General features: G+C 38.7%; 1 protein-coding gene across 1 annotated transcript; it reads left to right on the top strand.

Annotated features, from left to right (window-relative positions):
• The first annotated feature begins 3,228 nt into the window (after positions 1-3,228).
• LOC141640879 (uncharacterized) lies at positions 3,229-4,458 on the top strand. Its single transcript, XM_074449557.1, has one exon. The coding sequence runs from the start codon at positions 3,229-3,231 to the stop codon at positions 4,456-4,458; it is 1,230 nt and encodes a 409-aa protein (XP_074305658.1).
• Positions 4,459-22,993: the final 18,535 nt, after the last annotated feature.

Genomic DNA, 22,993 nt, shown 5'->3' with positions numbered 1-22,993 from the left:
ATAATCTAGTGCATGATTATTCATTCCATACACATGAAAACTTAGAGAAGTTTAAGAGAGAAAATAATCTATAATCCCTCTCTCTCCTTACCGAAACAAGAGAGACAAAAATAATATTTTGGGTCATTTTTAAGCTAGATTAATAATATTACTAGTTCATAATATTATTAATTATTAAGAGTAACACCTTGGGTATAAGCTTTTGGGAGAGGTTCTAATTTGAACCTTTGTTCATCCATTATAAGGAAGCTCAAGAACTAACAAATAGGTGAATTTTTTGGTGCCCTTTTGATGCGAAATCCCAAAGTAAGATTGACGATTTCTTCTCTAATCTTGTTTTTAGTTTGCATGCATAAGATCTAGTTATTATTTTATGACTAAATAATCACATTTGTATGAAATGTATAGAAATGGAATTACTGAATCCTAACATACGTACCCTTACCCCTTACTCAGAACTTTTGGATAGTAGATGGCCTTATCCGGGGCATACGAGAGTCATTTTAGCGATTGGAAGCTAAAGAGGGACGAGTCCTTATCTTTAGTACCTATGGCAAGAAACACTTTTTGCCTTGATTGACCTAGGTATAAAGTGGATTCGAACAATTTACAGGAATCCCATAATCGCTTGGCGGCGACTCCAAACATCTCTGCATTGTTTCGAGAACTTTACCGAGGCGAAACCGACCGATCTAAACCAATCCGGTCGAAAGCATTTTTACGCCGTCGAGCGTGGCTTTCAAAAGACCGCTGCATGTCTACAGATTGGCTTGGCATACAGGTGGTCCATTTCTACAGACTGGTAGGTGTCCCGTGCCCATAGACCGGTAGGTGGCCTATGTCCACATATTGACGACTCTGCTGGGGAAAACTAGGACACCTGTGTCTTTGTGATCCTTAGAGGTGAAACTCGAACGAGGTCGTGGTTAATGTGCATTAATTGATATTACGGTTTATATGTCGGGTTCCTTGTCCGGGCCCACAACCTAACCTTTATCGACCAATTGGCGCGTCTCGTCGGCGTGAGTTTTCTCATCCCCGTGTTTCGAATCCCGATTGCGTCAAGCATACCGTTGGCGTTACACATCTCTGTTTCGTCAAAGAGCTTTCATTTCCTTCGTGCACGAGGCTAGGGATGTTAGAAATTATTAATCTCATTAATTTACAAATAATAAACATGTTATAATCTTTTGAAGAAAACTAATCATTTTTTCTCTCTCTAAAAATCTCTAAAATTTTTTCTCTCTAACAACTTTTTCTAAAACCGTTTTCTAACAAACTTTTTCTCTTTATTTTCATGGCTTCCTTCTAGCTTCTCTTCTTGCCTTCTCCAATAGCGTGAACTAGGGGTCACATTTCTCGTTCTAAGGCCTCCATAGCCCCATCCATGGCGGTGCTTTCTACTGAATCTCTAATTGAAGAGAATGGTGGTGATTTGGGAGAGTTATCTTTGGCGCCAATTCCTCCGAACACGGTGAATGTATTGATTGATTCCGCCATTAAAGCAGCTGGTATTTCTCAACCTTCTTCTGTAATTCGGTCTACTGGCCCTACTTCCACCTCCAGAGGTCTTTCTCTTTCGGCTAAGTCCCCAATTCAAACTATTAACTGTTCGATTAATTCCATCTCTGTTTTGGATTCTTCTGTGGATAATACTGTAGATAATACTGTTACTCATGTTAATGCGGATACTTCGCGTGATACTACTACTGTTTTGACTGTTGATAATACTGTTAACGATACTGCTAATGATACTACTGCAAATGCTATACCTAATTTGGGTCCTAATTCATCTAAAATTGGGGAAAAATGGAGTTCTGTGGTTAATAAGCCTCAGAAGTTAGGTATGAACCTTTTTTACTGTGAACAAAGTGTTCAGTCATCTGAAATTGATCTTGAGGAATCTGACTTTGCTGCTGAACTTAAAATTTGGGAAAATACTTTAATGGGTCATGTTCTTGGATCTAAACCATCTCTTAAAACTATCCAGGATTATGTTTCTGCTCATTGGGGTACTATTGGTACTCCTATTGTTCAGTTTTTCAGAAGTGGCTGGTTCTCTTTTCGTTTTAGCTCTGAGGAAGAAATGTCTAATGTTCTTAAGAAAGGGCCATGGAAAGTGGGTTCAAATTCTCTTATTCTTAAACACTGGTCCCCTTCTTTTTCTCTGGAAATAGAGAGGGTGGCTAGAGTTCCAGTATGGATATTTTTCCCTGGTTTGGACCCCTATCTTTGGTCTGAGAAAGTTCTTAGTAAAATGGCAAGTAAGATAGGCAAACCTCTCTTTGCTGATCCTGCTACTACAGAGAAATCCAAGCTTTCTTTTGCTAGGATAATGGTGGAAGTTGATGTTTTAAAGGATCTTCCTACCCATGTTGTTCTCAATGTTCCTAACATTGGTCAAATCACTCAAAAAGTGGTCTATGAATGGTTGCCCTATTATTGTAGGGAGTGTGGTAAGCTTGGTCATACCTCTTCTTCTTGCAAAAAGTTGCAGTCCAGACCCAAGAAGCCAGCAGTTGAGCCAGTTGTGGAGCTAGGTGGTACCTCAGGATCATCAGGGAAGCAGACTAGTAGTGTGGAGGAGAAAGTAGACTCAGAATGCGTATTGCTAGGTCAGAGATCTCTTCTTCCTGCTAGCTCTATTTCCCATGATGTTCCTGTAATGCACTCAGTAAGCTCCAGTACTGTTGTTCCTTCTGATGACCTGCTAACTACTAATTCTTTCCATGTTCTCTCTGAGACTGTTTCTGTTACTGATATGGAGGATCACCAGCTCTTTCCCTCTAGCACTTTAGAGCACGGTGGTACCTCAGGTTCCTCTGGGCAGAAGACTAGCAGTGTGGTAGAGAATGTAGACTCAGGATGCTTAAAGCTAGGTCAGAGATCTCTCCTACATGATAGTTCTTCTACTCATGATGTCCCTGTAATGCACTCAGAATGCTCTCCAAATTTAGCAGCTTTAAAAGCTGGTCAGATTACTAATACTTCAGTTACTGTTATGAAGAAGGGTCCTATTGCTACTGAACTAGGTGGTACTTCATCTCTAACTGCAGGGGGTGTGGTTTTAATGAGGAGGAATGTAGGCTCAGAATGCCATGAGCTAGGCCAGAGATCCTCTTCCATTGAGCCTTCCTCTCCTGTAGCTAAAGATGAGATGCATCAAGCATGTTTAGCTCAGGTTTTAGTGGTTATCCCTAGTGGGTCTGATCCCCCTGATATTTCTCAATGAAGGTTGCTTCCTGGAATGTTAGAGGGTTCAATTGTCCTATAAAGCAGTGTGAAGTTAAGGATTTTTTGGTGCACAATCAGTTGGATGTTCTTGCCATCTTGGAAACAAGGGTCAAAGAAACTAAAGCTAGGAAAATCATAAGTAAGGTTTTTGCAAAGTGGAAGGTCATCTGTAATTACAATACTCACTATAATGGCAGGATTTGGTTACTCTATAATCCTACTACTGTCTCTCTTAGTAATATTTTGAGTGGTGCTCAGTGGATTAGTTGCCAAGTTCATCACCATCTTTCTAGTTCAGAATTCCAGCTGAGTGATGTCTATGGCAGCAATGATGCTTCTGAGAGGCTACTTCTTTGGAATAGTCTCAATCAAATTTTCACAACAAAGCCTTGGATTGTCTTGGGTGATTTCAATGTTATTAGAAGTCCTGAGGAGAAATTGAGTTCTAATCCTCCTATTTTGCAAGATATGTTGGCTTTCAACTCCTGTTTGGCATCCTGCTCTCTTGATGATATTTCTAGTTCAGGTACTGATCTGACCTGGACTAACAAACAAGATCAGCAGACAAGAGTCTGGTCTAAATTGGACAGGGTCCTTATTAATTCTAGCTGGGCAACTTCTTTTTCTTCTTCAAGTGCTCATTTTCATGAATCTGGTCTCTCTGATCACTCCCCAGTGGTGGTTACTGTGTTTACTGAAAGGAAAGTCCCTAAGAGATTTAGTTTTCTGAACAGTTGGATTGAGCACCCTGACTATGAGGCCACTGTCAAGAGTGCTTGGAAGACTTCTAAAGCAGGTAGCCCCATATTTTGTTTTTTTGAGAAGCTTAAGAATGTTAAAGCTGCTCTTAAGAAATTGCACCAGTCTCATTTCAGTGGTATCTCAGATAAAGTTAAAACTGCTAGGCAGAAGGTCAAGGAAGTTCAGGCAAACTTGCTTACTGATCCTTTCTCCTCTTCTCTCATTCTTGAGGAGAAACTTGCTGTCAAAGAATTTACTCGTCTCAAATTAATTGAGCTCTCTATCCTTCAACAAAGAGCAAAGATTGCTCACTTACAACAGACTGCCACTAATTCCAAGTATTTCTTTGCAAAAATTGCTGAAAGAAGACATCAACAATTTATTGGGTCCATTAAGGACAAAAATGGGGTTATCTATTCTGGTCAGGAAGGAGTCACTCATGCTTTTCAAGACTATTACTCTGATCTCCTTGGTTCTAATTAACCAGTCTCTGTCCGGATCTTTGAATTGTTAAGACAAGATGGATGTGTTATGCCCACTGACCACATCAATCTTCTCAGGGACATTACTCAGCTGGAAATTAAGGAAGCAGGATTCAGTATTCATTCAAAAAATGACCCAGGGGTTGATGGGTTTTCTTGAGCTTTTTAAGTCTGCCTGGTCTATTATTGCAAAGGATTTTTGTGCTGCAGTCCTTAGTTTTTTCAGAACTGGTCATATGGCAAAGCAAGCAAATGCTACTCTTCTTTCTGTAATTCCAAAGAAGCAAGTCCCTGAATCAGTTTTGGACTACAGGCCAATTTCTTGTTGCACAGTTTTCTACAAAACTGTTAGTAAAATCTTGGCAAATAGAATCCAACATGTCTTACCCTCTATTGTTGGCAATGAGCAGGCTGCTTTTGTGAAAGGGAGAAGTATTTTTGAAAACATCATGCTTTCTCAGGCTCTTGTTCAACGCTACAATAGGAGGAATATTTCTCCCAGATGCTTAATAAAGGTGGATATTAGAAAAGCTTTTGACACTCTCCAATGGGATTTTATCTCTCAAAGGCTCCAGGTTTTAGGTTTCCCTCCTTTATTTTCTAAGTGGATTATGGGTTGCATATCTAATACCTAGTACTCTTTTAAGATAAATGGCAATATCTCTGGGTTTTTCCCTGGTAAAAGTGGTATAAGGCAGGGAGATCCTCTTTCTCCTTACCTTTTTGTCCTAAGCATGGAAATACTCTCAAGGTCTCTCAGAAGGATTTGCACTAAACCTCAGGTCTCCTACCATCCAAAATGTAGTAGACTCAATCTCACTCATTTGATCTTTGAAGATGATTTGATGATTTTTGTAAGGGGAGATGTGCCTTCTGTTAATGCTGCTAAAACAGCTCTATCTGAGTTTGCTCTTTTCTCAGGTTTGCATGCTAATATTGATAAAACTAATATCTACTTTGGTGGAGTTGATCCTTCTATAATGAATGAGATTATGGAAGCTACTGGTTTTTCCCTAGGAGAATTTCCATTCAGATATCTTGGGCTTCCTCTAGCTACCTCAAAGCTTAAAATATCTATGTATGACTCTTTAATTACTAAAATTCAGAAATGCATTCACCACTGGTCTTCTCATGCTCTTTCCTATGCTGGTAGGGTTCAGCTCCTGAATTCTATGCTTTTTGGGTTGGACAATTACTGGTGTTCCAGTCTCCTTCTTCCAAAGGAGGTCATTCATCATATTAATAAAATCAGTAAGGATTTCTTTTGGAATATTCCTGCGGGTACTAGAAGACTAGTGTTCAAAAGTTGGTCTGCTATTTGTACTCCTTGGACCTATGGTGGCTTCAATATTAAGGATCTTCTCTCCTGGAATCAAGCCTTGTTACTGAAATGGGTTTGGAAGCTTTCCCTTCCTGATACTGGCTTGTGGGCTCTCTGGATCAAGACCTATGTCCTGAAACAGGATTCTATTTGGACAGTCATCAGTAAAGATCAATTCCCTTCTTGTTTCAGAGATGTTCTCAAAATCAGGGACCTCTTTATCACTCTCACATGCTCTGTCCAGCAAGCTCAGCTCCAGATTAATGCTTGGTGTGCTGGTTCCCATATTCCTGCTCATCTTCCCTACTTGTTCTTTAGACAGCTTACTCCTGTTGGGGATTGGGCAATTAGTCTCACCTACTCAGGGATTCAACCAAGTCATAAAATTATTGCTTCTATGGCAGTTCAAGGGCAGCTTGCTACTGTGGATAATCTTCAAAGAAGAGGATTCTCCCTTGCAAATAGATGTTGTCTGTGTGAGTGCCATGAGGAGGACCATGCTCATCTCTTCTTCTCTTGTCCTTTTTCTAATCATCTTTGGTCTTCTGTCCTTCAGTGGATGCGCATTATCAGACCTGCTTTATCCTTGCATCAAGAACTTTCTCTTCAGGTTTCTATGCCAACTTGGAGGAAGCATTGGTATCTCATCTCCATTGCTGCTGTGGTACATTCTATATGGACTGAACGGAATCGTAGGATTTTTGCTCAGGAGAGGCTCTCCCACTATGCTCTCTCAGCAAGTTTAAGTTCCAGATAGCTGTTCGTATGCATATGCGCCATTCTGAGCTTTTTATAGCTAGTGTTCAGGCTGATTAAAGGATTTTTTCCTTTAGTTTTGTAATTCTTTAGTGGATAGTTTTGCAAATTTTAATTTCTTTTCTTCTTAAAAAATAAAATGATAACTTTTTTGCAAAAAAAAAAAAAAAAAAAAAAAAAAATTATTTAGTCATAAAATAAATTTTAGATCTTATGCATGCAAACATAAATAAGATAAGAGAAGAAATCATTGTTCTTACTATATGATTTCGGTTTTATGGGCACCAATAAGATCTCCTTCTTGTTAGTTCTTGAGCTTTCCAATAATGGATGAACATCCATTGTAATACTCCGTATTTATAAGTCTTGGGGTACTCTATCGAGTAGCCCTTACTCTGTCGAGTAAGGGTAAGTTGCGAAATAAAATAGTTTCTGACCTGTTGGGTACTCGATCGAGTAGCTGGGGTACTCGATCGAGTAAGGGGGTACTCGATCGAGTACCTTGGGTACTCGATCGAGTGTCCGGTTTTACGGGGAGTTTTCTCGGGTTTTGTTAATTATGCGATTAAGGTATTTAAACATAATCGTCATTGTTTTAAATCACTTTTACAAAACCTAAAACCCTGTTTAAGAGAGAAAGCAACCAGTTCATCTTCCTAATCGCATTCTTAGCAATTCCCGAAGTTCAGACGGTCAGTTCTTGTCGTTATTCGTGTCGTTGAGTTCCTTGCGTCGAGGGTAAGCTTTTAATATAGTTTTTATAATGTTTTGTTAAGTTTGGTTAAACCCTAATTTAGAGATTGGGGGTTTTGTGTGTAGTATGTGATGTGTAGCCTCTATGTGTTATATGATAGGAGGAGGGTTCGTAGAAGAGGCTTTTGACTCATTTGTTGATACCGTCCGATCTGTTGTTGTGCTTTCAAGGTAGGATTTCCTACTCAGTATTAGTCCCATAATGGGATATTTGTGATGTGTTGTATTTGGTTGTTTGATATAATGATTATACTGTGTTTGTGGTTGTGATTGTTGTCGATGGTTCTCGAGATGCGTTCTCGGCTGAGTGGGGTCACTTGCGGGAGTGACTTCACGCCCTAGTTTCGCCCTTCGTGGAATCCGCCACGGAAGGGGATGTGCACATTAATGGACAGGGCTATCGCTCGGTATGATGAGCGGGGCTTAGGTGGGAACGGCTGCGGTCCCCCATCGATTGTGGTGGTCCGGTGGACGATCGTATTGAGATGATGGGAATTGGTTGGTGGTGTGTGTGTGTCCGTGATGATTCAATTGTCTGTTTATCTTATTATTGTTATCTATATTGATTGTGTGATTAGTCTTGACCCAGTGTTGTTTTGTAAACCTGCGGTGATCCATTCGGGGATGGTGAGCAGATATTGAGCAGGTATTGAGATGAGTACTGGGATAGCTGGGATGCCACGACATGATGATAGGAGTCTTCCGCTGTAGCCTTTAGTTTATTTACTTTTCAGTTAGACAGTCAGTTTGAAATAATGTATCGTACTTTTGGTTTGGTTTGAGGATTGTAACTATTCACTAAACTATTATATTAAGCATTGTTTCTTTATTGTTGTTTGATTATCATTGCCTCGGGTAACCGAGATGGTAATGTCTTCATACCTGAGTGGTCCTGGTAAGGCACTTGGAGTATGGGGGTGTTACAAATGGTATCAGAGCGACGATCCTGAAACCTGTAACCAATGAACTTAATGAACATAGGGAGTCAATTAAAATGAACCCGGGGTAAAAGTTGTAGGAGCTAGTGCAAAGGCTTGGGAGACGTCCTAAAGTCGCAGGGGTCGCCCTACAACTTTGAACCGGTCACATGGGGGAAGTGTTTGTCGAGTCATATGTGTGTTTGGTTAACTTGTTTACAAATGTGATGGAATGTGTTGATTGTTGGATGTTCGAAGTTGGAAGTTGAGAAGGTGGAAGAAAAGTGATGATATATAGAAACTGTTGATGAAATGATAACATGTTTAATGTTTTACAACGTGGCAATTAATAGCATGATGAAATGAACTCGTAGATATAGAAAAGATGTGTAGCATAATTGTTATGATATAATATGTGATTTATAAAGTTTAACATGTTAGCATATGACGTAACATGCGGGTAGCTCTTACGAATTAGTGTTACTCGATCGAGTGGGACTGACTCGATCGGGTGGGTTTTTGGCGATTTTGAGTCCAGAATCGAGTTTTGGGGTACTCGATCGAGTAACTAAAGGTACTCGATCGAGTAGGGGGTCACTCGATCGAGTAGCCTAGATACTCGATCGAGTAGGTAAGAGATCAGAAGGTCTGTTTGGATCTGAAGTTTGGGTACTCGATCGAGTACGTGGGGCACTCGATCGAGTAGCCCGTTACTCGATCGAGTGGGTTTGGGAACTCGATCGAGTAGGTTCTGGGGGTCGCGTCTTCGGGTTTTGAATTTTAGTACGTATGTTCATATCTACCCCTTTTCTCATATATGTATAGTTTCAGGATGCCGCCCAAGAGAAATGCTTTGTATGCGAGAGCTGAGCTCATGACCGTGGATGACATCGTTAAGATGTTAGAGCACCAGGATGCTCTTACTGAGACCCTAAAGAAAGTGAATGAGGACAAGAATAAGGATAAGGAGAAGGAGGTTGATCAATCAAAAATCAGCCTTTACATTGCGAGGTTTAACCCGAAAGAATACAAGGGGGTTGGGGAACCTAACCTTCTTGATAGTTGGCTGAGAGAGATGGAAAACATCTTAGACTTGGTTCATTGTCCTGATGAGATGAGAGTGGAACAGGCCGCGTTCTATCTGAGGGAGGCAGCAGGCAAGTGGTGGGATTCAGTGAAAGTGAGTGCTAGGGAGATATATGCAAACCAAGGCTTACCTGCTATACCTTGGGAGGAGTTTCTTAAGGCTGTGAGGAAGGAGTTTGTACCGGAGCATGTGAGGAGTAAGATGAGAGAAGAGTTTGATGGTTTTAAGATGACTGTTGAGATGTCTGTGGCTGAGTACTACAGGCTGTTCAACGAGAAGTCTAGGTATGCTGAGGACATGGGTTTGAGTGAGGAGAATTTGGCATTGAGGTTCGAGAGGGGGTTGACCACCAAGATTATGGATAAGTTACCCGTGGGGATCCTTACTGATGTTAAGGAAGCTTATGAGAGAGCTGGGAGAGCGGAGAGGTTGGTGGAGATGGCTTAGGAGAGGTCAGGCGGTGAGAAGAGGAAGTCTGAGAGCGAGGGTGGTGGCCAATCGAATCACAAGAAAGGCAACCACAATCAGTCTAAAGGATTTTCTTCTGGGTCTGGGTTTGGTGCTTGTACTTCTTTTGAGCGTGGCCGTGGAAGTGTGAGTAATAGTTGGGGAGTGACCTGCTTTGGTTGTGGTGGTGTAGGCCACAAGAGACATGAGTGCACGAGTGCACCGGGATCTTTTCAGAGACCTGCACAGAGCTTCGCGAGCAACAGACCGGCTGGATCATGGCCAAACCGGGAAGTCGAGTTGCAGAGTGGAGGCAACCGCAACGGAGGTAATTCTTATCGAGAAAACACCGACGAACAACAACAACAATCAAGGGTCGGGTGCTAAGCCGACCGCATCGCCCAAGATCTTGTCCGGGGAGGTGGACGAGAAGACCGATGGCAAGTTATTCATGATGGAGAAGAAGGCGGTGAGGAAGATGCGCACGTTATCACCGGTACATTCCTTGTTAATGGTATTCCTACCTTTGTTTTGTTTGATTTGGGGCTTCTCGTCGTTTGTGTCTTGAGTCATGTAAAACAGTTGGGTTTGAGAGTATATGAGTCTGTTAGTGAGCAAGTTTTCATACCTTCGGGTGAGTCTGTATCGTGTGGGAGATTGTTTAGAGATGTATCTTTGATAGTTGGGCAAGTTGATTTCCCTGTAGACTTGCTAGAGTTTCCTTTTAACGGTTTTGAGATGATAGTTGGGAGAGATTGGTTAGGAAAGTATAAAGCTAAGATAGACTGTCATCAAAAGAAAGTGTCCTTAAGAGGTCCAAGGGGTGTTAGTGTGTCTTATCGTGGGTTTCTCGTCAAACCCAATGTTAAGTTGATTGCAGCTGTTACATTGAAGTCTTATCTGAGGAAGGGATGTCCTCTGATCTTGTGCCATGTGAGAGATGACCGGATAGAGAGCCCGACAGTTGATGAGATACCAGTGGTGGGAGAGTTTGCAGATGTTTTTCCAGAGGAAATTCCGGGGTTGCCACCGAAGAGGGAGATAGATTTCACCGTAGAGTTGAAGCCAGGGACGGGGCCAATCTCTAAGGCACCGTACCGTATGGGTCCTAAGGAGATGGAGGAACTTAGGAAGCAGTTGGATGATTTGATAGAGAAGTGGTACATTAGACCAAGTGTATCGCCTTGGGGAGCACCAGTTCTTTTCGTGAAGAAGAAAGATGGGAGTTTGAGGCTATGCATAGATTACAGGGAGCTGAACCGTGTGACGATAAAGAACAAGTATCCTTTGCCAAGGATAGATGACCTGTTTGATCAGTTGAGGGGTGCAACAGTCTTTTCTAAGATTGATTTGAGGTCGGAGTACCATCAGGTGAAGATTAGAGAGGTGGATATACCAAAGACAGCTTTCACGTCAAGGTATGGCCATTATGAGTATGTGGTGATGCCGTTTGGGTTGTCTAATGCGCCGGCAGTGTTTATGGATTTGATGAATAGAATCTTCAGACAGTTCTTGGACCAGTTTGTAGTAGTGTTTATCGATGATATCTTAGTCTACTCTAAGACTAAGGAGGAGCATGAGGAGCATCTGAGGATCGTGTTGTAGACTTTGAGGGATCATGAGTTGTATGCTAAGTTTTCCAAGTGTGAGTTAGAGAAAGTTGCTTTTCGGGGCATGTAATCTCTAAAGATGGGGTAGCTGTGGATCCGGCGAAGATTGAAGCAGTGACAAAGTGGGAAGCACCAAAGAATGTTGCCGAGGTTAGAAGTTTCTTGGGTTTAGCTGGATACTACAGACGGTTCGTGAAAGATTTCTCCAAGATAGCTAGACCGATGACAGCGTTGATGAGGAAAGAGAACAGGTTTCGTTGGGATGAGAGTTGTGAGACGGCGTTCCAAACATTAAAGGAGCGTTTGACCACGGCTCCGTCCTAGCATTACCCGAAGGGGAGCGAGAATTTCGAGGTTTATACAGATGCCTCGAAGAATGGGCTGGGATGTGTGTTAATGCAGAATGGTAAAGTGATTGCCTATGCTTCTAGGCAGTTGAAGCCTTATGAGGAGAACTACCCTACTCATGGTCTGGAGTTGGGTGCAGTGGTGTTTGCTCTCAAGATTTGGAGGCATTACCTTTATGGAGCAATCTTTAAGGTATTTTCTGATCACAAGAGTCTTAAGTACATCTTCACGCAGAAAGAGTTGAACATGAGACAGAGGAGGTGGATGGAGTTGATTGGCGATTACGACATGGAAATCATCTACCATGAAGGGAAGGCCAATGTTGTTGCTGATGCTTTGAGTAGGAAGAGTGTACATTCCTTGTGTACAGCTCTATCTTTGATGAGGCTGAGGGATGAGGTAGCGAGCTTTGGGATACATATGATGCATAAAGGAGATGCCATGGGTGATATGACCGTACAGCTGGAGTTTTATGATGATATTCGGGATAAACAGGCTTTGGATCCTAAGATAGTTGAGTGGAGAGCTGGAGTAGAGAAAGGGACAGTGTCCCGGTTTTCTATTCATACAGATGGTAGTTTGAGGTTTGATGGTAGGAGGTGTGTTCCTAATGATGAGGAGTTGAAAAAGACGATCATGACAGAGGCGCATTGCACACCATATTCAGTTCACCCAGGTGGAGACAAGCTGTACAAGGATTTGAAGAAGACGTTTTGGTGGCCTGGGATGAAGAAAGAGACAGCTGAGTTTGTGTCCCGTTGTTTGACATGCCAGAGAGTTAAAGGGGAACAGAGAAGACCACAAGGTAAGATTCAGTCTTTAGAGGTGCCTGAGTGGAAGTGGGAATCCATTTCCATGGATTTCATTGTGGGTTTGCCTAAGAGTCAACAAGGTAACAACATGATTTGGGTGATAGTGGATCGTCTGACCAAGTCAGCTCACTTTGTTCCAATGAAAGATACATGGACTAAGGCACAATTGGCTATGGCCTATCGAAAGAACGTGCTTAAGTTACATGGAGTCCCTAAGGACATAGTGTCTGACAGAGATGCGAGGTTTATATCAAGGTTTTGGAAGGAGTTGCAGGAATCGTTGGGAACAACTTTGAAGATGAGTACAGCATTTCATCCTGCGACAGACGGGCAGACTGAGAGAACAATCAAGACTCTTGAGGATATGTTGCGAGCTTGTGTGATGGATTTTGGTGGTAGCTGGGAGCAGAGGTTGGACTTGATAGAGTTTTCTTACAACAACAGCTATCACACCAGTATTGGTATGGCACCGTTTGAGGCTTTGTATGGGAGGAGATGTAGGAGTCCAATCTGTTGGGGACGACAAAGTCTTTGAGGCGATGGTTTTAGGACCAGAGATGGTGCATAAGATGGTGGAACAGATTAAGATGATCAGGGAACGGATGAGAGCAGCCCAGGATCGACAAAAGAGTTATGCTGACCTACATCGTCGGGACATAGAGTTTCAAGTTGGGGACAAGGTTCTTCTGAAAGTGTCTCCGATGCGTGGAGTTATGAGATTTGGGAAGAAAGGCAAGCTAAGTCAGAAGTTTATAAGGCCTTATGAGATCTTAGAGCGAGTTGGGGAAGTTGCTTATCGTTTGGCTTTACCAGCTGCGTTGGAGAGAGTGCATAATGTGTTTCATGTATCGCAGCTGCGGAAGTATGTGAGTGACCCGTCACATGTGTTGGAGACAGAGAGCTTAGAGCTAGATGAGTCCTTATCATACCTTGAGGTGCCTAAGCATATTCTAGACCGAAAAGTTAGAAAGACTAGGAGTGGTGAGACAGTTTTGCTTAAGATCCTTTGGTCTAACCACGAGACCGAGGAAGCTACATGGGAGCCAGAGGAAGCTATGAAAGAGCGTTACCCTTTCCTCTTTGATCAGGTATGTATGGTTACGAGGACGTAACCTTGTTTCTTTTAGGGGGGTAGGAGATGATCGCGAGCAGTTTTTACGAGTTTTATACCCCTTTTATATGTTGTGTCGGTATGTTTGTCGGGATGAGTTGGGTTAGTATCATGTTTTACATTGAATTTTGTTTGACCTTCGAGTCGGGAAGCTTATGGGAGTACCTTTGTTTAGTAGTGGTTTGAACTTCGGGGACGAAGTTTCTTTTAAGGAGGGAAGACTGTAATACTCCGTATTTATAAGTCTTGGGGTACTCTATCGAGTAGCCCTTACTCTGTCGAGTAAGGGTAAGTTGCGAAATAAAATAGTTTCGACTGTTGGGTACTCGATCGAGTAGTGGGGTACTCGATCGAGTAAGGGGGTACTCGATCGAGTACCTTGGGTACTCGATCGAGTGTCCGGTTTTACGGGGAGTTTTCTCGGGTTTTGTTAATTATGCGATTAAGGTATTTAAACATAATCGTCATTGTTTTAAATCACTTTTACAAAACCTAAAACCCTGTTTAAGAGCGAAAGCAACCAGTTCATCTTCCTAATCGCATTCTTAGCAATTCCCGGAGTTCAGGCGGTCAGTTCTTGTCGTTATTCGTGTCGTTGCGTTCCTTGCGTTGAGGGTAAGCTTTTAATATAGTTTTTATAATGTTTTGTTAAGTTTGGTTAAACCCTAATTTAGAGATTGGGGGTTTTGTGTGTAGTATGTGATGTGTAGCCTCTATGTGTTATATGATAGGAGGAGGGTTCGTAGAAGAGGCTTTTTGACTCAGCTGTTGATACCGTCTCGATGTTGTGCTTTCCGGTAGGATTTCCTACTCAGTATTAGTCCCATAATGGGATATTGGTGATGTGTTGTATTTGGTTGTTTGATATAATGATTATACTGTGTTTGTGGTTGTGATTGTTGTTGATGGTTCTCGAGATGCGTTCTCGGCTGAGTGGGGTCACTTGCGGGAGTGACTTCACGCCCTAGTTTCGCCCTTCGTGGAACCCGCCACGGAAGGGGATGTGCACATTAATGTTTAGGGTTATCGCTCGGTATGATGAGCGGGGCTAAGGTGGGAACGGCTGCGGTCCCCCACTGGCAGGGCTGGTCCAGTGGACAGTCAGTATTGAGATGATGGGAATTGGTTGGTGGTGTGTGTGTGTGTGTGACAGTTCAGCTGTCTGTTTATCTTATTATTGTTATCTATATTGATTGTGTGATTAGATCGACCCGGTGTTGTTTTGTAAACTGCGGTGATCCATTCGGGGATGGTGAGCAGATATTGAGCAGGTATTGAGATGAGTACTGGGATAGCTGGGATGCCACGACATGATGATAGGAGTCTTCCGCTGTAGCCTTTAGTTTATTTACTTTTCAGTTAGACAGTCAGTTTGAAATAATGTATCGTACTTTTGGTTTGGTTTGAGGATTGTAACTATTCACTAAACTATTATATTAAGCATTGTTTCTTTATTGTTGTTTGATTATCATTGCCTCGGGTAACCGAGATGGTAATGTCTTCATACCTGAGTGGTCCTGGTAAGGCACTTGGAGTATGGGGGTGTTACATCCATGACTTCAAAATAGAAGCCCTCCAATAAGTAGCACCCAATACTATCCCAAAATCCCACAAACTAACATGTACTAGATATTTGTAATGTGGTTTACCTTAAAATCGATTACTAATACTCATATACTACTCCTAGTATTATTAGTGTTTGATTTGTACAAATTTGATTCATAAAACTTGATTTTATGAAGAACAAGAGAGAGAAGGTTGCTGGGTTTTCATAAAACATGAGAGAATGAATTATGGAGAAAAATCTCTCAATATTTCTCTCCAAAAACCGGTGGGATTAAGTGGTTATGGACCATTTTTCTTTTTCCTTTTTGTCTTCACAAGACAAATTGTGTAAGCCTTTGTCCATAGTCATGTCACTATCAAGTGTCATAGACAAATGAATAAGACAAATGAATAAGACAAAACTTCTAAAATTTGCCCACCAATTTCGGTTTTGATGTGTAATATGAAGTCCATTTTATTTTTGTCAATTGTACAATTGTATGTCATGTGACATGTGACATGTCTTATGTCGTGTTTTAATTTAAAATGCCTATTTAACAAATTAAATATCATTTACAAATTAAATAAATCACATTTAACAAATTGACTAGTAATTTAAAATTACTTTCTCATAAAATGGTCATTTAAATACTAGTTAGTATAATTCACAACATCTTGTAATTATAACTAACTTATCATTCTCATCTCGCGTGTTTCGCAAACACCGATTAATTTTAGTAATATAACTCCTTAAATTACTAAATAAAATCTTATTTAATCACATTATAATAAGATGTCATTTTCTCTCTTATGATAATAATCTATTCAATTTTAAGGATTTAATTAATCTGTATCGACATACAATTGATTAACCTTTTTCAATAAAGGGAATCGTCCTTTAGGTGTGCCCTCAAGGGATCAACTGATCACCACCGTCGCACGACAGTAATGTCAAAATCTAGCCAGCCAATCATTACCGATATGTGTGGACCAGTTGACTATATATGTTATGTATCATCCCTTCCGTATTCTTGATATGAGATTTAAATATGTGATCAATATGATCGACAATTGTGATCGCATTATTGTCGGGGACACTTACTCCAACAATCTCCCACTTGTCCTCGACAAGTGTGCGTCACCAATTCCCATGTCCTATTACTATCTCCTACTCAATGCAAGGTGTCTTTCGGGTCGTACTTGCAAGTGATCATATCGAGAGTGGTTTCCTCGATTTGGAGAATAACTGATTGACCAGAATTTTCTACCATAGAAACCTTCCGAGCGTGGCAACGCATTTCTAGTTCATTACTCCTCGAGTGGCCATGAGATATTGTTTTAGACCTGACAAGGGAGTGGACAATTCCTATCGCACTCATTCCCTTCGACTAACCACAGCCATCATAACCCAAAATATGCCCATTTGACCCCATTTACGAAGGTCGTAGTAACATAAATCAAAGCTAATCTGAAACTGTGCCATCTTAGGCGAACAGTCTTTAGTCAAAAGAATCGACTCATTAGAATACTATAGTAGCTCTCGCCACGACCAGGCTATATAAATTTGCCAGAACTCTATAAGCGGTCACTGCCCGACAAAGTGTTCCTAACAGTCTGCCTATGTGATCGACTAGTCATCTCACATGACTGTATGGCACTGAACTTGCCATCAATCGCATCACACTCTAGTCACTTCAAGACGTCACCTCATACAAGTGACTATGGGCGAATATTATGTTAATCCGGGTTCACTTTAACAGTGTTCAATATTGTCTCTACGACCCGTTTGGATGTAACAAAGTATAAAAGGAGTTTTCAGATTTTAAAAACTCGAACGACAAATGTGATTATCATATGAGTAGTCAATACTTGATTACTACTTCATATCCAATTTAGATCTTGTATGTAGTTGTTCATCTCAATTCAATTGAAATGACATGACTCATCATGTTAAGCCTATGAGAAGGCTTTGGTTAGTAGGTTTTATCAACTTCTTGTACCTTACTCAACCTTACTACATACTCGTTTTCCTTTGTAATGTATACATTTGCATTACAAAACTTTCTGAGTACGTGTCGAGATCCAATCAAGACATAGGCCCTCTAGCCTTAGAATAGCTCCCACTGTTTTCACAGTGTGCGGGACTCATCCTTCTTGCACATCTCATGAGTAGTCAATATTTCTCATTGTTTTTATTATGGTTTTGTCAGAAACCATGCGCAATCTCAATTGTCAATTGTCATTTGTGTAACACCCTTACACAAAATTGCTTCAAAAACACTTTGCATTACATCCTTAATGCTTCTGCAAGCACTTAAGGGTAATCTTTATGGCTTACTTGGTAACTATTACTTAAATTCGATTTGAAACAATTCATCATACTCAAAGTATATGAAGTGTTATACATCATTTCCTATTTAATTGATTCGGCAGCGGAAGCAAATGGAATCAATCAAATATGTTCAATTCGATTGAACTAGTCATGAATCTTATCAATCATAAGACTTCTTATTTGAAGCTAATATCATGTGGATTTATCTCCATAAATCCGGATATTAAAGATGTACTATATTTCTCCAAAGTCTTAAATCCTTCGCAATGATCAATATGTCATCCACATATAAGACTACTAAAATTTCCGTAACTCCCACTAAACTTCATGTATGAACACAACTTCTCGACTTATCGGGAAAATTTTCATACCATGATCAAATCATTGATTCCAACTCATTGATGTCCTACTTAAGACCCTCTCTTAAGTTTCACATTATCTTAGGATGGCAAGAATCTACAAAACTCAAGACATGTATTGAATACATTCCTTCTAATTGAAGAAGTGGGTTTTAGATTCACTCACTATATGTATATCATCATAATGAAACACAATCCCTAAGGAGATCCAAATAGACTTAAGCATTTCAACTAGTGCAAAACCCTTTGCTACCAATCAAGCTTTGAAATCTCTCTTTATTAGTGCAAAACCCTTTGTCACTAATCAAGCCTTTTATTTCGGATTTTCATGGCTCTAAGCCTTGTATTGAGTTGTGACTTAAACACTCTCATGTAAGTCATATGTTCAGTACTTTCCAGAAGTAATCAACTTGAATCAAACAATTTCTTTGTAAGTTGCAAACTCTTAACTTTCTAAAAGTAACACTAATTCATCGTCTTCAACAAGTGATGACTTTAACCTCCTAGGTTTTGAAGAAATAACGTCTTACACAAAACGTCTCATATAGCCAAGAAAGACCAGTTTCTTGCGACATAACATTCTTTGTGGCTCTTTGAATAATTTCTCCCACTCTATCTTCTAGAAATAAACTTGTATTTTAGAAAGGCAGCTTCACGAGCCACAATCCCGTTGTACTCGTGATTATAGTAAGGAAAAAATGAGCATTTGTTTCTTTTAAAAACTTACAAACATGTACTCTACCATTTCATATCTCATATTATTCGTTTTAGATTTAGTGGAAAAATAATTTAGACAAAATGATAAAACCCCAAAGAGAATCAAGTAACTCAAAGTAACTTGATTGAAGTCCAAACCATATTGAATAGCGTTTGATTTCTTTATCCAACCACACATTATCCCATAATGCGTGCTAAGAGAGATTAACTTGTGATACTATATCACATTTCATTTCGCTTATATCAAAGTCTTTACTTTGATAATCCCATCACGACATGATTCTTTGAACTCTTTGAACTTTTTCAAAGATTTCTCTATTTACCTTATTAAGTGAACATATTAGCGTCAACTTAAGTCGTTGGTAAAAGAAAATGATCAACCTATTTTGGATCAATGATTTACAACCTCGATCTCCTTTTCAACCAAAAGGCACGAGACATCTTGTTTTGAATACAAGATACACATATACCATAATATCTAATGGTTTCAAGAGTACTCGATAACTCTTTGCATTCATCATTCCAGAATCTAAGGTTTAATCTTGGGTTATCAATTTGAGTCTTGCATCATCTTCATGATGTATCATTCTAGTTTGGTTTAGAATATAATCACCTTGATAATGGGCTAGCCATACATCAAATCATGGTGTATAGGGTCACAAAAGTGAAACCTCTTTTGTATCTTAACAAGTTCATATTCTTATTTAGAGTTTATGCACTTAATAGTCACAATTAAGTACAACTTTAAATCCAAAAACTAGATTGAGTACACAATTACTCTATCTCTCAACATCATTGTTGTTAGTCGTCATATTTTAATCATTCTATATATCAAATACAATGATGAAAACCACCATCGGTTTCTAATATTGACGAAATGGTACTAGCAAAACTTATGTTAATTGAATAAACATTTAAAGAAGAAGGTCCCATTAGATGTCCCACAACTAACTTGTTGATTCTTCAATAATTTGGGGTAGTTTCCTTTCTAGCGCCCAACAATTAAGACAATGGAAACTTTATCGGTCGGGATTGATAGGTTTAGTATTGCTATTCTCAATAACGTTACGTTTAACATTACCTTGTATCAATTCCGTTCTAATTTTACTTCTTAGAACCTTATCCTTTTCTTAACGGTTTAAGAGAATGCTCCCACTCATTTCAATGAGTCTTTGCTTAGAGAAGCAAAATTTGAATTTCATGAAGACTACTCTTCATTCGTTCGTTTAGTCTTAAAACTTTCATTGAAGTGGTTGCGGTATTTTGGTCAATTTTGATTTCCAACAAATCTAGTTACCAAAATGATATAGCATTTCAAAGTACTTAACTCAATTAAGCATATGAGAAACAATTCATTGTAAGTAGATATGTTAGTCAAGAAACAAAAACCCTTTTGATCACGAATAACTTTTATCTATACTCTTCACAAGAGATCCTTACAATGGATAATTCGAGGTTTTAGAAGAAAATTCATATTTGTCTTTAGTTACGATGTTTTAATGGAGATTTGAATCAAAAATCGAAATGATATCGTATATGAATTGCGGTAAAGAAATAGAACAATATGATAACGGAATAGTGGAAAACTTAACATTTATCGTTTTATTAATATTTGTAAATAACAAGTAAAGCATTTACATAATGACCTCTACCCAACTATGATAAATGATTCCAAGATCCAAATTCATATTAACTTGGGCACGGTGTGGCCGATGAATCCCTTATCAATATAACTCGGTGGATTAACTATTTAATCGATTCTATTTTTAGAACTCTTGGTCGATAAAATTACATTAATATTTATCTTTAGCCCGGAACACATGAGACTACGGTCACGAATACTTCCGTTGAGCTCAATCCAAATTTCGAATAAATGTGTCCATGATCCAAACCCACATTAACTTGGGCACGGTGTGGCCGATGAAACCCTCATCAACATGAATTCGGTGGATAGACATTTATCATCCACTTCCCCTACGTAACAAGGTTTGTACCCCGGTGTGGCCGAGTGCACTCCCTCACGAAATAGGTTTTCATGGTTTTTACTTTTTGGTAAGGCTAAGTCTCAATTGTTTGTTTTAGCGAGAGGTCATGTCAATTTATTATCTATCACGTTTTAAGTGAACTAAAGCGGTGAACTACGATAATTGTTATTGACACGGTCGATAAACTCGATAAAAATGATGATGCATGTTTTAGTTATGGCGATTTAGCGATGCATGCAATATATAAATAAAATGCAAAGTATAAATTAAATCCTAGTATGGCCTTTCTAGAATAGTAAATCTAATAAACTATTACAAATTCGGAAACCAACTCCTTTGGTCCCTTGAACTTTGGTCTTGGCACGCATTTTAAGGCAATACTTTCTTCAATGGATCGCCTTCTCGAGTGGCACCGTCTTCAAGGAACTCCGGAATAAATAAATTACATAATAAATTACATAATTTTCTATTATACATTTGTAATTAAAAATAAAAATAAATCTATTAAATTACAAAACGGTGATACGAGATCACAATAAATTACAACCGAATCGATATTCCCATACATTTCGGGCAATACCAATTAAAACTAAGGCCATACTAAGTAAAATTACATAATTCAAAAATTACATTAAATTAAAATATGACAATCATAACTAAAATGCAGTATTATAATATGTATGAACATGCCCAATTTTATGCTAAATCGCCTTTAAGGAGCCAATATCGTATATTAATCGGTGTTTACGGATTTGCGTGATTTAACCTTTTATAATCACAATAAATACATAAATTCATATTTATGTACAAGTTAATTACCCTAACAAACTTAGGACTCAAAATTGGTCTCTACTAACATATTGACAATAATTAACTTATATTTCTTAATATTGTTCATAAATGGACTCAAAAATACAATATTATGTCATAAACTTCAAATAAATCATAACAGATTCGAAATATAACTCATATTAACCTATTTTCTCAATTAAATACGATTTTATCTTGAAAAATCCATATTTCGAGCATAACAACTCATATTATTATGAAAATTTACAGGCCATCAGTAGATAATATATGTGAAAACATATCTAAAAACCACTGGAAAATTCGAAGTTTTGCTAATTTTCGTCCAAAAATGATATTTTTATCATAAAAATCACATTTTAATGCCAATAATATATAAAATGAACAATAAAAATCCATAAATAAACCAAAATATCCTAAATACATTTGAGGACCAGAAACTTTAAACATGCAAATTTATTTTAAGGTTTATCTTCATAAAACCAAATTAATTAGTTTTGTATGTTAATCATATAACTCGGAAAAACTATAAACCGATTTGCATGCAAACAACCTAAGGCTCTTGATACCACTTGTTAGAAATTATTAATCTCATTAATTTACATATCCATATATGAAACAATTTATTTAGTCATAAAATAAATTTTAGATCTTATGCATGCAAACATAAATAAGATAAGAGAAGAAATCATTGTTCTTACTATATGATTTCGGTTTTATGGGCACCAATAAGATCTTCTTCTTGTTAGTTCATGAGCTTTCCAATAATGGATGAACATCCATGACTTCAAAATAGAAGCCCTCCAATAAGTAGCACCCAAGACTATCCCAAAATCCCACAAACTAACATGTACTAGATATTTGTAATGTGGTTTACCTTAAAATCGATTACTAATACTCATATACTACTACTAGTATTATTAGTGTTTGATTTGTACAAATTTGATTCATAAAACTTGATTTTATGAAGAACAAGAGAGAGAAGGTTGTTGGGTTTCATAAAACATGAGAGAATGAATTATGGAGAAAAATCGCTCAATATTTCTCTCCAAAAACCGGTGGGATTAAGTGGTTATGGACCATTTTTCTTTTTCCTTTTTGTCTTCACAAGACAAATTGTGTAAACCTTTGTCCATAGTCATGTCACTATCAAGTGTCATAGACAAATGAATAAGACAAAACTTCTAAAATTTGCCCACCAATTTCGGTTTTGATGTGTAATATGAAGTCCATTTTATTTTTGTCAATTGTACAATTGTATGTCATGTGACATGTGACATGTCTTATGTCATGTTTTAATTTAAAATGCATATTTAACAAATTAAATATCATTTACAAATTAAATAAATCACATTTAACAAATTGACTAGTAATTCAAAATTACTTTCTCATAGAATGGTCATTTAAATACTAGTTAGTATAATTCACAACATCTTGTAATTATAACTAACTTATCATTCTCATCTCGCGTGTTTCGCAAACACCGATTAAATTTAGTAATATAACTTCTTAAATTACTAAATAAAATCTTATTTAATCACATTATAATAAGTGTCATTTTCTCTCTTATGATAATAATTTGTTCAATTTTAAGAAATTAATTAATCTGTATCGAAATACAATTGATTA

This window comes from Silene latifolia, chromosome 2 (genome assembly GCF_048544455.1).
Source record: "Silene latifolia isolate original U9 population chromosome 2, ASM4854445v1, whole genome shotgun sequence".
Classification (NCBI taxonomy): Eukaryota; Viridiplantae; Streptophyta; class Magnoliopsida; order Caryophyllales; family Caryophyllaceae; genus Silene; species Silene latifolia.
Note: the sequence above shows the minus strand (reverse complement) of the source record. Positions and strands in the feature narration are given on the sequence as shown.

Excerpts from the sequence above, each read along its gene's own strand:
- LOC141640879 (XM_074449557.1), top strand. The coding sequence starts at position 3,229 with ATGAAGGTTGCTTCCTGGAATGTTAGAGGGTTCAATTGTCCTATAAAG.